Raw genomic sequence first — 17,183 nt, 5'->3', positions numbered from 1 at the left:
CATTATATTGAATGATGTTTTAGAAATTATAGTTTATATGTTTTCAGGTCCTCTTCTGGTCATGCAATAACCAAATGCCTACAGTTTCCCATTACTTACCTATGTACTTGGCTTGGTGAACTATATATAATCAATCTTTTCTCCTGCTCAGAGTCCCTTAAACTTTGGCTTGCCCGTTTTGGTCAAGCACTAACATATCAAGGTCAAGACATATTTCCTAACAGCCCATTCTGAGTATCAGCTCAGAAACATTTCCTATTAAAACACCCCTATTTTGCTTCCTGCTCATCAATCTGCTTATCCCCCAGGAAGTTCCTATGAGCTCTGTTTATCCCTACCTCTTTTTTATTTATTTATTTTTTATTATGATGTTATGTTAATCACCATACATTACATCATTAGTTTTTTTTTGTTTTTTTATACACCACATCTCTTTTTTTTAAATTTTTTATTGTTATGTTAATCACCATAAATTACATCATTAGTTTTTGATGTAGTGTTCCATGATTCCTTGTTTGCGTATAACAACCAGTGCTCTATGCAGAACATGCCCTCTTTAATACCCATCACCAGGCTAACTCATCCCCCCACTCCCTTCCCCCTAGAACCCTCAGTTTGATTTTCAGAGTCCATCGTCTCTCATGGTTCACCTCCCCCTCTGATTTCTCCCCTTTCATTCTTATCCCTACCTCTTATGAAAAGACTTTTTCTGTTTGATTTTGAGATACGTGTGGATTCTAACATTGGAGCATTATTATATTAAGCAGTTTTGTGCTTTCTTAAAATGAAGTCTTTACTTACATAAATCCCAATTTGTTTTTTGTTTGTTTTTGCAGTTTTCTGCTGTTTTGAGTTAGAACAAAATGCTTATGGCCTTTTAGTCTTCATCCTCCTGACAGTGCTGCCAAACTTTCAGGACCCAACTTTGGATTTATGGTTCTTAACTGAAAAGGTATAAAACTACTCTGAGTGGAAGGCCACTCCAGCTGGAAACCTTAAAACTGAGTGCCCGTGAAGTAAACAGCTTTCTCAAAAAGTTGGAAATGAGTGGATGACGTCAAGAAGGGCTCAATTTCTACCCCAGGTACCAGAACAAGCGCACACACCACAGGAGACTCTTCTCCTCCAGTACTCACTTTTTATCTTTATTTGCTGTTCTTTCATCTCTATTCACTCCAGCATCCCTTTGCTAGCCATGTAATTTTTCCCATTGCAAATGTAGCTTCCCATAATGACACTTACATTGTACCATCTCTGGCTCTTCCTGCTCACAATAGCTGCTTTCCCCTTAAAAATTCCTAAAAATTCCTCTGTCGCTCCAAAGATGCCCAAATCTATGGAATGCCTTTACACAACACAGAGCAAAATCTCACAGTCCTACTTCTGATTCCTGTTATTACTTTGTTTCAGGAACCTCCATTTCCCCCCAATCTCCTACACCCATATCAGATTTAAAGGCATCCATTTTGTTGACACTTGAAGGGGGCTTCACATTTTCTCTCTAGACTTTGAAAGGAACCTCCATAAACCTCAATACTTTTTAGAAAGGGCAGTGTATACTTCCACTGTAATATAACCAAGAGTCCTTTCAGAGATACAGGCATTTTCGATTACACTACTTTGCCAATACAAATACTTACAAATGCAATACAGATACACTCTTATTATGGGGGGCAAAAGTACATATTCCTTGCATTTTTATATTGTCTAATATACCCAGATGGCCTTAAGTATAATTTCACCTTTCCTTGAGACTATGTTCTAAAAACAAAACCTCTAGAAATTTCTCTCCCTAATTAGATGGGATAACATCCATCCAGAGGAATCAGATAAACTCTAAAATACAAATACATTGACAATTTTTCTTAGAAGCCCTAAGTAATTGCTAATAAGGTGTATCTGCCTACTAATTGGGCTGCCATCTATTATTGTACTGATCCTATTTGTTTCTATGAAATCTTTAACAAGACTGCCTTTTTTTCTTACTTTAACAACTTGTTTACTTGTGGTTTAAGTTTTCTAGGCACTAGATTATAAAAAAAATAATCTGCAAAAGGTGTGACAATTACAAGTTAGGTACAGAAACCCACCTAACTTGGATATGACCTCTGTTGCTTACCTTGTTTTCAAGAAGCCGTAGGGAAAGAGAACAAACGGGGACACCTGGGTGGCTGAGCCGGTTAAGCTTCTGCCTTTGGCACAGGTCATGATCCCAGAGTCCTGGGATTGAGCCCCGCATCAGGCTCCCTGCTCTGTGGGAAACCTGCTTCTCCCTCTTTTCTCTGTCCTGCTCTCTGTCAAATAAATAAATAATATCTTTAAAAAAAAGAAAAAAGAATGAGTGAGTGCATGTAAATCTAAAAGAGTTCACTGCACCAGCATATTATCTATGGGCCACCTTTGGAAAGAAGTCCTTTCATCTTCTGTGGTCTGATTCAGGAAATAACCATGACTGTGAGCAATTTTCCAAAATCACCAATATCATCATCATAAAATTCCAAAACCTCAGTGAAGGTCCTTCATAATTGTCTGGCATTGGACATGATTCTGCCTTCATGAGTTGGAGATAACTGCTATATAAGTTTCCTGAAACCACTCTGATGTCTGCCATCAACCACACATTCACACGGCAAACTCGGAAGTTCATTATAATAACCATTACTCTCCTCGTTCTGCCATCTAACACTTTGGGCTTCATGTCCTAGGATTTTCTTCTTTGGCTCCCTTCAAACTCAGTTGTTACTTTTACATGCTTTTCCAGCCTTAAGTAATAGTCCTGTTTCATTATATTCCAAGGTAACCTTATCAACAATTGTCAGTCTAGCAATACACACCACAGAAAGTAGAGCTAGTCTTTTGAGGACAACAAGAATATGAAGACAAATGTATGTTCCCCTGAAATGAGTCTGAGATCTCAGGTTGACTCTGGGTGAACTGAACTGGGTTGGGGACTTTTAAAGTGGGTTTAGGGCTGCTTGAGGTGAGAGGGGGATCTTATTGAAGTTGGTCTCAAGTTCTGTGTTGGGCCTGGGGTCCCCTAATTCCCTATATATCTCTTTGAGTAGAGTTTGATTCCGTTGGAATGGGTTTATGCTCTTCTGGGGAGGGTTTGGCAAATTAAGAATTTGTTCTGGGTTCTCTGGACTTAAGTCTGGGTCCCCTGATGTATCTGGGGTCTCTGGCATGTTTCCTGAGATGCCCAAATGTATCTAGTTTACTGATATGAGTCTGTGGTTCCCAATAATAGGTTTGAGGGCTCTTGAAATGGTTCTGGATCTCTTGAACTGGAACTTGGGTCTTCTAAGCTGAGGCTAGTTCTTTTGCTTTTGTCTGAGCTTAGTTTGCACCCCTTTCTTAAGATTTTATTTAAATTCCAGGGTGCCTGGGTGGCTCAGTCGTTAAGCGTCTGCCTTCGGCTCAGGTCATGATCCCGGGGTCCTGGGATCGAGTCCCACATCGGGCTCCCTGCTCCTTGGGAGCCTGCTTCTCCCTCTGCTTCTCCCTCTCTCTCTCTCTCCCTCTCTCTCTCTCCTCCTCTGTCTCTCATGAATAAATAAATAAAATCTTTAAAAAAAAATAAATTCCAGTTAGCATAAAGTAAGATTAGTTTCAAGTATGCAATATAGTGATTCAACACTTCAGTACAACACCTGGTGCTCATCACATGTGTACTCCTTAATCCTTATCCCTGATTTAACCCCTCTCCCCTCTGGTACCCATCAGTTCTCTGTAGTTAAGGGTCTGTTGCTTGATTTGCCTCTCTCTCTCTCTTTTTTCCCCATACTCATTTTGTTATGTATCCACATATGAGTGAAATCATATGGTATTTTTTTTATCTGACTGACTTATTTTGCTTAGCATAATACTCTCTAGTTATATCCACATTGTTGCAAATAGCAAGATTCCATTCTTTTTTTAATGGCTGATTAATATTTCATTGTACATGCATACCATGTTTCCTTTATCCATTTATCAGCAGATGTACGCATGAGCTGTTTCCATAATTTGGCTAATATTGATAAATATCATGGTGCTTGCATTCCCTTGAATTAGTGTTTTTGTATTCTTTGGGTCAATTCCCAGTAGTGTGATTGTTGGATCATTGGGTAGTTCTATGTTTACTTTTTGGGGGGAACCTCCACACTGTTTTCCAGAGTGCACCACTTTGCATTCCCAACAACAGTGTAAGAGGGTCCCCCTTCCTCTACATCCTTGCCAGCATCTGTTGTTTCCTGTGTGGTACCTTTTAGCCATTCTGACTAGTGTGAGGTGGTATCTCATTGTAGTTTTGATTTGTATTTCCCTGATGTTGAGTGACGTTGAGCATCTTCATATACCTAGCGGCCATTTGGATGTCTTCTTTGGGAAATGTCTATTAATGTCTTCTACCCATTTCTTAACTGGGTTATTTGGTTTTTGGGTGTTGAGTTTGATAAGTTTTTTATAGATTTTGAATAGCAACCGTTATCAGTTATGTTACTTCCAAGTATCCTCCCCTATTCCATCGGCTGAATTTTAAATTTGAGTTTGATCATTTCTTTATAGACTTTGGATACTACCCTTTATCAGATATGTCATTTGTAAATATCCTCTCCCATTTCATTAGTTAACTTTTTGGCTTGTTGATTGTTTCCTTCATTGTGCAGAAACTTTTTATCTTGATGAAGACCCAAAGTTCATTTTGGTTTTCTTTCCCTTGCCCCCAGAAATGTGTATAGTAAGAAGATGATATGGCCATGGTTCAAGAGGTCGTCGCTTGTGTTCTTCTCTAGAGTATTAAGGAGGGCAGGTGTGATGAGCACTTGGTGTTATATGCAACTAAGGAATCATTGAACACTACATCAGAAACTAATGATGTACTATATGATGGCTAACCGAACATAATAAAAAAGTAAACTTAAAAAAAGAAATTGATCCCATTTACAATTACACCAAAAACTATAAGATACCTACGAACGAACCTAATCAAGAGGAAAGAGATCTGTACTCTGCAAAAGTTGAACACTTCTGAAAAAAAATTGAAAGGGAAACAAAGAAATGGAAATGTTCCATGCTCAGGGATAGGAATAAAAACCATTGTTAAAAGGCCCATATTTCCCAAAGCAACATACACATTTAATGCAGTCCCTATCAAAATACCACCAGCACTCTTCACAGAGCTAGAATAAACTAAACTAAAATTTGTATGGAACCGGAAAAGACTCCCAAGTAGCCAAAGCGAGCTTGAAAAAGAAAAGCAAAGCTGGCGGCATCACAATACCGGACTTCAAACTCTATTACAAAGCTGTCACCAAGACAGTATGCTACTGGCACAAAAACAGACACATAGATCAGTGGAACAGAATAGAGAGCCCAGAAATGGACCCTCAACTCTGTTGTCAACTAATCTTCGACAAAACAGGAAAGAATATTCAATGGAAAAAAAGACAGTCTCTTCACTAAAGGGTGTTGGGGAATTGGGCAGCCACATGCCGAAGAATGAAACTGGACCATTTCCTTATACCATACACAAAAACAGACTCAAAATGGAATAAAGACTTAAATGGAAGACATTAGATTTTGCCTTTGCCCTCTTTTCTCTGTTTTTAATTGGTGTTTTGAACAAGGACATGGTAGAGATAAAGCATTTTTTAGGCATTGTCAGAATGGAATTCAAATAATAAAATTGCTGACCAGAATGATAGAAAGAACTCAGATAAATTCATGAAGCTGAATTCACAGGTATCTCACGACTCCTATCATATGAAATATATATTTATTCTTATATAATTGATTTATATTTTCTGTCTAGTCCAGCAGAAACTAACCTTAGCTAATATATTCCTCTACTGAATTAAAAAACTTAGGAAGGCCAAGGCTTCTTGTCCTCAGATTTGTGTGTTCAACTTATGGCACACTCCATATGAGAGTAGGTAAGTATTTATTGAATTGTTGCTCTTTGCCCAAGATTGTCGTCAGAGAGAAGGGTTTGGAGCTCTTGAGTTAATTTTCTACAATTGTAGTTTCTATCATTTTCATACTGATTTGTAAGTTATTTTAAACTATTATTGATCGGTATTTCATAACCTTCTGTGTTAGATCATTTGGAACTAATTCTTTTATTTAGTATGTATATGTGGCAGGTACGTAAAGCTACATGGTAATGCCAGATAGATTATATTCTTTACAAAGTGTGGGAATGGGATATTTCATTGTCTCACTCCAAAAAATGAAAGTTAACATTGAACTAAATAAAGGTTTGTTTCATTTTTAAGTTACATTTAACTTGTGTAAATATGGGTAACATTTCTAGTTGGGTGATCATGATAGAAGAATGCAGTTATCTCATAAGTAGGTATTATGATATCAGACATTCTATATGCTATAATTTCAATCCCAACCCTGGCATCTACTCGACTAGAACCCTATCTTGCATTCACATCCACTTGAGCCAACATGAGATCTCCACTTGGCTTCTATCAGTTTTGGGGACTGTTTTTTCACTGCTGTGGTGGTAAGTTACAGACAATTGGGAATTTTTTTCTCCTCTGTTTGTCTTATTACTGGGGAAATAATTTTTATTTTCCTTAACGTTTTAAAATATCTTCTGTTTTTGTCCTTGATGTTTATTTCATTTCCTACTTCTTATCATGTTTGTCTTTCATCTAATCTTACATTTTGCCACTTTTATTTATGTTTCTCATTCTTCTCTATATTCTCTTATTTCACATCTTCAACAAGTGAAAGTTAGGATGACAAATCTCAATAATCATTCAGCAAGATGAAGTTTTTCATGTTATATTTACCTTTTCTCCTCCCTAGCTGGCCTTTTAGTATCCAATTCTCAAAAGCAGTTGTTAATCTCATTGACCCCAACGATTGCCCCATTGACAGCATCCAGCAACTTCCCATGGCTAATGTCCATGGCTGAAAACTGCCAGGGCATTATTCTGAGTCAGTGGTGGATCCTCTCCACAGCCAGCTGTCTGAATAAACTGTAAGTACAGCTAGAATCATGGTAAAGGGATCATAGTTACATATACATTTTATATTTTTTTGTCAAAATTAATTTTATTTGCATTGGATAATGATGCATTCAAGGGACATTGTCTTTGGAAAATAACATATTAAAAATGAAGCTTGGAGTTCTAAAAGTCAAATTCTATTCAGTGTGCAATGTAGAGCATCATTTTACAGGGATGTAAATAGAAAATTGTTGGATTACATTAACATTTCAGGTTAAATGAAGTTTAATGAAATGTTTTTCTCAGTCCAATTTCATTATGCTCTTCTGCACTTTTCTATTCCTTTAGGAAACATTTGGACTCTGACATTTCAGCAGTCATTGACCAAGAAGATATCTTACTTGGCCATACAATATGCCTGCACCCCAGTTTTGGTCCACAAGTTGGAATGGATCCAGTCAAAGGAGACATAGGAGTCATCCTGCTACAGTACCCTATCAGGGTGGGGCGATACCACTTTATCACACTTATAACATCTCTGGAAGAGCTGTTATAACACTGCAGGGTATACCAATATCAGAGTAAGCTCAAGTGTCATGTTCTGTCATATCATAAATGTAGCTCATATAATGATATAGAAAAAACAAAGCAAAACAATGCAAAAATAAAACAGGATGTTAAAAAATCTTGTAAATAATTAAGGCCATATTACTCCACTTCACATGGTGTAAAGAAGGAAAAGTGACAATATCCTGGGTTATAATATTCTGTGTTCTATTACTTAAGAGGGATTTAGGAACAGCTAAAAAATACAAGAAAGTATGAAATAAGTGTGTATGAGATTAGATGGAAGGGAAGGAGGAGTCAGAGTATCTCAGTAATTTTGTGTGATTAAAAGATTGAAAGTTATACCAACCTAGTAGTAAATCATAATAATATAATAACCCATATCTCCTAGTCCTTTCTATCTCTATTCCCTCAGACCACAGTAACTTTGGAACCAGTATCAAAAAGCTGTCAGTTAAGCTGCTGGACCTCTCATTCTGCCACCATCAACATATCCACCTACCTAAAAGTAACAATTTATGCATCTGGAGTCAGCCACAAGGAGACTGCTGGGTACTTACTGTATAAGGGCAGAGTTACCATTGGGGGGAGATGTAAAACTATATGCAAAATGTAAAATGGATACAATTTCATTTATGCAAGATGAATAAGTTCTGGAGATCTGCTGACCAACCTAGTGTATATAGTTAACAATCTTACACTTTACACCTAAAAATTTAAGAGGGTCAGATAACATGTTGACTCTTACTCCCTTAATAAAAAAAGATTCTTTCCTTTCACATGCAATCCACCGGTGTAATATTTATGTGATTATATAATCATACGTACATTATGTCAAATAAAGATTCAAAGATATATTTATTCTTAAGGTGACAAACAAAGCAGGAATATTTTCATCAATAAAATTTCAGAATTAGAAATTTTGCTAAAATATATTCGAAGCAATGGGAAGAACAGGTTATCTTTGGATTGGGTTGTTAGAATACAAATAGAACTCAGTTTTACAAAAACAAACCGAGTACTTAAAAGTCTTTGGTTATGAGGTATAATTATTATCTCTCCATCCTGAAGCTACAAAAATATTGTAACTGAACTAGTGATGAGGAGTACCTGCTACCAATATATATTTTTAAAGACTATTGTGACCTTATATTCCCAAAGCTCAACCTAAAAGTTAGGTAGTAATATTTGTGTTATATACTACATATAGTAATATTTAGTTTGTAACAGATAAAATTTAAGAAGTCACAAATGGCTACAAAGAAATTTAAGGCAAAAAAAGTGAGAGGCAAAAATAAAAACGTTTGAAATTTACAAATAAGGAAGATGTTAAAATCTGTGATGCAAAAGGAATATAGGTGATATCAAATTCTTCTTAATACACATATTGCCAAAACTTTGTCAAGCCCAAAAGAACAAAGAGCTGAAACCAATATTTGAGAAATTTGAAATTAAGAAAGACAAGGTAACCACAGCGTGGTAGATTACAAATTGATAGGGTACATAGAGGAAACAGGCCTGGTCCCCGTTCTTAGAAAATCCCGATTTTCTGGGCCCGGTCACCGGAGTTTATGATTTGATACGAGAGATTAGTGCAGTAATTTAGTAAAAATAAAATTTTGTTAATCTTATAGAAATCTTTATTGTGAACAGTGGAGATAACAATTATATCTACATTTGGATAGAAGAAGGGCATGCTTAAAATTTTGAGAGGAAAGTAGCTCTTCACAATAGAAATAAGATGTGCAAATGTAATGAACATTTAATGCATAGAAAATATTTGAGTTTTAAAATTTGTAAGGGGCACATGATGGTAAAAAAATATTTAAAAAATGAGAAAAGAAAATTCCTTTGGACCAATTATGAAGTAATGGTGCCTGGAGTTAGTTGTTGAAGTCCTTGGAGTCACAGAAAGATTTTAATGCAAAAAAAATATATTTTAGAAGAATCAAATATTTTCTGTTCTGGAAGGTGGGATGAAAGATGGCCTTTAAAATTAAATTAAAGAAGTCAGATTTATTTAGGTATCTAACCAACAAAGTCTATTAAAGTACCTTTGTACTCTTCACATTTATTCCTACAAAATGGTATGGCATGAACTGCAAAAACAATAAGGAATCATTCATTCATTAAATATTGATTGCCTAAACATGATTTGGTGCTATGCTAAGATGCAGCAGTTTAAAAAAGCATATAATTATCCTTATCCACATGAAGCTTACTCAAAAGCTAACAATTGTTTCCCAAGAAAATAATGAAGGTGTGCTATTAAAATAGGAGAAATGCAGAAGATCTTTAAAAATGTTCTATTTGACCAAAAACCTAAAGGCTTGAGAAATCAACCCAAGTAAATCCCATGAGGGAAGCCAATTCCAGGCAAAGGATACTACTGTGGAAAAATTTCCGTGAAGAATGAAACAAATATGATGGTAGCAAAATGAACAAAGGAAAAATGTTGAGCTGAGATCAGAAACTAATTAACAACACCTTTGGATTTTACTCTGAGTATCATCCTGCCTGCCAGGAGGAACAAAGCATGGAATAAGTTTGGGTATGAGAGAATAGCAGAAATGAGAATGGTTTGAAAACAAATGAGGACAACTTGAACCAGAGTAATGACGTGGAGTGATAAGGATAAACACAGTCATTACATATGATTGTGTAAGTTTGCCCTGCCTAGAAATACTCAGCAAAGGGAATAAGTGATATCCAAATAAAGAATGTTGAATATGTAATTGCTATTTAGAGCACGGGAATTTTCTCTAAATATCCTTTGTGATTTGGTTTTTCTCCTTTAAATGGAGTTACAATTATGTGTGTGTAAGTTATTCTGGAGCTTTAAGAAGTATGTACCAGGTAACATTTATTATTTTTCACCATGTCATATGGATATATGGTAGAAAAATATATAAATCTTATGTATTTCAATGTATTTATTGATAATATGTATATAATATACAAATATTATTTATGAAAAAAGTGTAGCCATATATTTTATAATTTATATATTATATATTTACATATAACTTATGTTACATATATTTTAATATATTCTTACGATTTATGTTTGTCTGCCCGTTTGTCCCATATAAATACGGCTTATCTTTTTTCCTCATTCAGGTACAGCAGGGTAGTCCTGTTCTCTGCCTCTGTGGCAACCACTGGGAACTGGTAGGCCTGGTCAGTGAATCCTCAATGGCCTGTTATGACCCTGTTCTTGTCATCAAGACAGCCCCATATTTATCTTGGGTGAAATGGCTTATCAAGACATCTCAGAAGCCACTGGATCCTATTTTTTCCCTACCCTGCAATTTTACTCCTGGGGTAGAACATCGTCCACAAGACAGGCTTAGCCTGAGCAGGGGTACTGCCATTTTGACCTCCCACAGACTCTCTGTACAGTCACGGAAGAGAAGATTAGGCACTTTCCCACTGAACAGACAACACCGGAATCCTCCTCCAGTATTTTTTCGTTTAAATAATAGAGACTCTTTTCCTGGCAGTAGACAGTTACACCTTCAAGCTAGTCAGCTCTCCTCAACTAGCAAATTCCCAATGATACAATCTTGGACATCTCTTGTTATCAAACAGCGGGATCCTTCTGATATTTCTGAGCCCTGGAATACCCCAATAGCTGGTACTTCTGAAACTTTGGTTCTTTCTGGACCCCCAAAGCCTCCAACACCTGATAAATCTATACCCTTGGACCTTCCTCAGAAAGATACAATGAAATATCAGTACCAAAGGATGACCAATTCAGTAAACCCCTGGGTTAATCCTTTAGCTGGTATCATTGGGCTTCATACTCTACCATTAGTTAGTTCTGCTATATCCTGGGTTTTGTTTTCAAGTGGCATAGATGGATCCCACCTTCTTTTCTGGGGTTAATACTGTACAGTTTCAAGTTCAGTCTAGTAAGGTTCCTTTCCATGGTCAACTTCTAGCTAGACCCTGGCTAGAAATTACCCCTGACATTGGACCTTGGACACATTCTGTACCTGATAAAACTGGAACAGTGATGCAGATACAATCAAGTGAAGAGAATATTGGAAGCCAAATACACCATGTAGTCGGTAGAGTTCACACTGCTTTTAAACCAGTAACTTATAACTTGAATGCATGGGTTCCTTTAACAGTTAATAAAAATGAATTCTGGACTCATTCCACGCTAAATGCAGATGGATCTCAGTATCCTACAGTAACTCTTAGGTTGGAACCCTGGTTTCAGTCAGTCTTAAATTTAGATGGATCCCAAGAAATTACAGAAAAGACTAATGAATACTGGATTCTCCCTGAATCTAAGTCAGCTCAATTGTGGACTTCTTCAGCACTTAATATGCCTTTCACTTGGATACCATCTGCAAGCAACACTATTAAGTCTTGGGCACAATATAATACCAGTCTGGGCAAAGCCTCAAGTCAAATGGAGAGAATAAGTCCATTGAGTAAACGTGAATCTGTTATGGTCAAACCCCAGATTCAAACTGCAGATACAACCTGGTTTTTGATACATACTATTACAAATGTAATTAAGCCTTTTTTTCAGTCTAAAGCTGATACAACCAGGCCCTGGAGTAAACCTGAAGCTGCCATAATCCAAACCTGGAAGCAGCCAGAAACCCAAGCAAGAAAACCACTGACTCAGCTGAAAGCAGAAATCAGACCATGGTTACAGACTGAAACTGAAAGAATCAGATGCTGGATTCAGCCTAAGTTTCAAATAGTCAGACCTAGAGCCCAGACTGAAAATGGTAAAGACAAACATTGGACCCAGTCAGAAGCACGCATAATTAGATCCGTGACACACACTGAAATTGAAACCTTCAGACTTGGGAACAAGCCTAAAGCTGGTACAGCCAGATCCTGGTTTTGGACTCAGTCTAATCAAATGAGAGCAAGGTCTCAGCCAGACTTGCAAACACTCTACCCTTGGACTCAGCCTGAAGTTGACATAGTGAGACCATGGACTCAGTCCGAAGCTAGTAGCATCCAACCATGGATGAAGCCTGAAGCATTGACATTCAGAATCTGGTCGCAGTCTAAAGTTAATACAATTACACCCTGGACAGGGCCTGAAGCTGATGTAGCTAGACTTTGGTTGCAAATACAAACCAATACATTCAGAACATGGAACCAACTTGAATCTCAGACAACCATTGCCTGGTCTGAGCTTGAAGCTGATAGAGTCAGACCTTGGTTGTATACTCAAATGCATAGATTCAAACCTTGGATTGAGACAGAATTTCAAACAGCGCATTCCTGGACCCAACCTGAAGGTGATATACCCAGGCTTTGGACTAAATCTGAGGCTGACAATGTCAGACATTGGTTCCAGACTCAAGTGGAGACACCCACAATGTGGACAGAGCCAGTATTCCAAGTAGCCCACCACTGGATTCAGTCCAAAACAGAAATAGTTAGGCCCTGGAACCAACCTGTGGCAGACAAGCTAAGAGCCTGGATACAACATGACATTTACACTGTGAGGCCCTTGGATGAGCTTGAAGGTGATAAAGTTAGATTCTGGACACAATCTGAATCTGACATAAGACCTTGGATTCAGCCAGATGTGGGTATAATCAATCCCAGGGCACAAAATGAAGCTGATACATCAACACCATGGGCATGGGGACAGGCTGAGACTCCAGAAGTTAATCCCTGGGCACAGTCTGAAACCGAAACAGTTATACTCTCAACACAGTGAGAAGCTTCAGCAATTAATCACTGGACAGATATTTTAGCTGACACTGTCACAACATGGGCAAAGACTGAATTTCCAGGACAAAGGCTCTTGATGTATCCTCTGTCTCATATAGTCCCACACTGGACTCAGCCTGAACTGCCAGTGGCAAATCTCTGGACACAGACTATAGATGATACAGTCACTCATTGGAACCAGGGTGAACCTTCAGAAATAAATTCCTCAACAAAAACTGTAGCTGACACAGCCATCTGGACACAGGCTGAATCTCCAGCAGTGAATCCCTGGTTACAGTCTGAAAGTGATACAGTCATATCATGGACCCAGGATGAGTTCCTAGCGGTAAATCCCTGGACAAAGCCTATGGCTGATACAGTCACACAATGGGCCCAGGGTGAACCTTCAGAAGTACTTCCTTGGGTGAAAATTATACGTGATACACAATGGTTGCAGGCTGAGTCCCCAGCAGTAAATCCCTGGATACAGTCTGAAACTAACACACTCCTACTGTGGACGCAGCCTGAATCTCCAGCAGTAAATCCCTGGATCGATACTGTAGCTGGGACAGGCACACAATGGACTCAAGCTGAATCTCTAGCAGTAAATTCTTGGACCCAGCCTGTAGCTGATACAGTCACACTATGTACTCAGAATGAGTCTCCATTATTACATTCCTTGAAAAAGTCTGAAACTCATACATTTATAACATGGACTCTGACAGAATCTTTAGCAGGAAATTCCTGGAGACAGTATGAAACTGATAGTGCCTCAATGTGGACCAAAAAGGAAATCTAGAAGTAAATCCCTGGGCACAATCTGAAACTGATACAGTCACAACTTGGACCCAGGGAGAAACTCCAGGAGTAAATTTATGGCCACAAACTATAGCTGAAATACTTCTACCATGGACCATGGCGGAGTCTCCAGCAGTAAATCCCTGGACAGAGACTGAGACTGTATTTGATGGTGTTATACCATGGACCCAGGTTGAATCTCCAGCAGTAAATCCTTGGACACAATCTATAGCTGATGTAGACACACTGTGGACCCTGACTGATTCTATAGCACTAAATTCTTGGACAGAGCCTATATCTGATAATGTTATACAATGGACCCAGAGTGAACCTCCAGCCATAAATCAGTGGACACAAACTGTGTTAGATACAATCACATCATTTACTGAGGATGAATGTCATGCAGTAGAGACCTGGACAGACCCTTTGACTGATGCCACACTGGGGACCCAGACTGAAACTCCATTAGTAAATCCCTGGTCAGAGACTGTAGTTTTCACTGTCACACCATGGACCCAGACAAAATCACCAGTAGTAAATCCACTGATAGAGGCTATAGCTGCCACATTATTACCATGGAATCAGGCTGAATCTGCAGCAGTAAATCCATGGATAGATGCTGTAGGTTTCACAGTAACACTATTGACTCAGGATCAGTCTCCATCAGTGAAAACCTGGACAGAGTTTGTGGCTTTCACAACTGCATCCCTGACTCAGGCTGAATCTCTAGTAATAAAGTCTGTGTCACAGGGAGTATCTGATACAATCTTACTGTGGAACCAAGCTGAATCACCTCTAGTCTATCCCTGGACACAGTCTGAAACTGATGCAATTACACAGGGGACTCAGGGTGAATCTCTAAAAGTAAACCCTTGGACAAAACCTTTGGCTGACACAATCACACCATGGACTCCTGGTGAGTCCCCAGTAGTAAATCCCTGGACAGATGCTGTAGGTGACACAGTAACACCAATGAACATAGTTGAATCTCCTTCAGTACATCCATGGAAAAATTTGAAATTGATACTGTCACACTCTGGACACAGGCAAATTCTGAAATCATAAATCTCTTGACATAGGCTATAGTTGATATAGTCACACGGTGGACTCAGGCTAAATCTCCTGCAGTGAATCCCTGGACACAGTTTGAAACAGACACAGTCACACCTTGGACCCAGGCTGAATTTGCTACAATAAATTCCTGGACCAAGCCCAAAACTAAGCTCGTCACACTGCAGACCCATGGTAGATATCCAGCATTAAGTCCCTGGGCACAGCCAGGACCTGACACATTTACATCATGGTCTCAGGTTGAGTCTCCAGCAGTGAATCCATGGACACAATCTGAAACTGACACAAACACAACATGGACCCAGGCTGAATCTCCTGTAGTAAATCTCTGGACACAACCTGAAAATGTTACAGTCACACCTTGGATCCAGGATGAATCTCTTGCAGTAAATACCTGGACACAGACTGAAAATAACACAGTCATACCATGGACTCAGAATGAATCCCCAGAAGAAAATACCTGGACAGAGGCTGTTTCTGAATCCCATACCATGGACCATGGGATTTTTTCCAACCATGAAGCCCTGGATAGAGACTAAATTTGATAAAGTCACACCAGGCACCAAATCTCAATTTTCAGAAGTAAAACTTTGGACACAGCAGTAGCCCCAAACATTGGACACTGAAACTGGTACATCAAAAGGTGGACTCAGTCTGAATCTCCACCCTTAATTCCCAGGATAGAAGCTATAGCTTCCATAGTCCCATTATGGACCCAGGCTGAATCTCTAGCTGTAAATCAGTGGACACAACCTATAGCTTATAGAGTCACAGAATGGACACAGACTAAATCTCCATCAGTAAATACTTGGACTCAGGTTCAATTTCTGGCAGTAAATACCTGGACACAGTCTGAATCAGACTACAAATCTCCAGCCCTAAAACCATCAGTTGAGCCTGAGGCTAGTATAGTCATATTGTGGACTCAGACTGAATCTCCAGAAGCAAATCCTTGGATAGAGCCTGTAGCTTCCTTAGTCATGCCATGGACACAAGCTGAATATCCAGCAGTAAGTTCATTGACACAGGCTGTAGCTGATACAATTATCCTGTGGCCTGAGGCCGAATCTCCAGCATTAAATCCCTGGACAATGTCTGTAGCAGATACAGTCACAGTGTGGGCCCTGGATGAATCTTCAAGAGCAAAACCTTGGACACAGATATTAACCTCATCAGATATATTTTGGACCCAAGCCAAAACAGTAATTCCTTGGTCTACTTTTGAAATATTCCCACAATTCACCCTTATTCAATCTGTAGTGGTTAAAACTTGGACACAATTTGAGAGTGACACAGTCACAGCCCTAACTCAGGGTCAGGCTCTTGCTGTGAATCCCTGGACAGAGATTATCACTTCCAGAGTCACACCATGGTTCCAAGCTGAATTTCCAGCAGTAAATCCCTGGACAGAGGCTGTTGCTTCCAGAGTCACATCATGGACCCTAGCTATATCTGTAGCAGTAAATCCAGGGACAGAAGCTGTCACTTTGAGAGACATACCATGGATCCAAGTAGTATTTCCAGTAGCAGTAAATACCTGGACAGAGGCTGTCACTTCCAGAGTGATGCCATGGACACAATCTCCTACAGCAGTAAATGCCTGGACAGACACTGTCACTTCCAGAGTCACTCCATGGACCCAAGCTGTACCATCCTGGACAGAGGCTGTCACTTCCAGAATCTTGCCAGGGACCCAAGCTGTACTTCCAGTAGTAAATCCCTGGATAGACACTGGTGCATCCAGAGTCATTCCATGGACACAAGCTGTACCTCCAGCAATAAATCCCTGGACAGAGGCTGGTGCATCCAGAGTCACATCATGGAACAAAGCTCTTCCTCCAGCAATAAATCCCTGGAGAGAGGCTGGTACATCCAGAGTCACATCATGGACCCAAGCTGTATCTCCAGAAGGAAATCCCTGGACAGACGCCGGTGCATCCAGAGTCATGCCATGGACCCAAGCTGCACCTCCAGGAATAAATCCCTGGACAGAAGCTGATGCATCCAAAGTCACTCCATGGACCCAAGCTATCCCTTCAGAAGTAAATCCCTGGACAGAGGCTGGTGCATCCAGAGTCACTCCATGGACCCAAGCTGTACCTCCAG

The 17,183-nt window shown here is 39.1% G+C and overlaps 1 protein-coding gene across 1 annotated transcript; it reads left to right on the top strand.

Moving 5' to 3' along the window:
- The first annotated feature begins 6,435 nt into the window (after positions 1-6,435).
- Positions 6,436-17,076, top strand: LOC148161642 (uncharacterized). The gene is given in 16 exon segments (XM_088020674.1): positions 6,436-6,493; positions 6,814-6,976; positions 7,293-7,444; positions 7,447-7,479; positions 7,482-7,496; positions 7,499-7,525; positions 7,927-8,063; positions 10,632-11,387; positions 11,389-12,456; positions 12,517-13,996; positions 13,999-14,495; positions 14,757-15,021; positions 15,024-15,561; positions 15,563-15,676; positions 15,721-16,219; positions 16,504-17,076. Coding segments are annotated over 16 exon segments (6,375 nt in total).
- The last annotated feature ends 107 nt before the right edge of the window (positions 17,077-17,183 follow it).

The sequence above is a fragment of the Eumetopias jubatus genome, unplaced genomic scaffold, assembly GCF_037043125.1.
Source record: "Eumetopias jubatus isolate StellerSeaLion01/CBP00866 unplaced genomic scaffold, mEumJub1_p1.0 scaffold_105, whole genome shotgun sequence".
Taxonomy (NCBI): Eukaryota; Metazoa; Chordata; class Mammalia; order Carnivora; family Otariidae; genus Eumetopias; species Eumetopias jubatus.
This window is presented reverse-complemented; position numbering and strand designations above follow the sequence as displayed.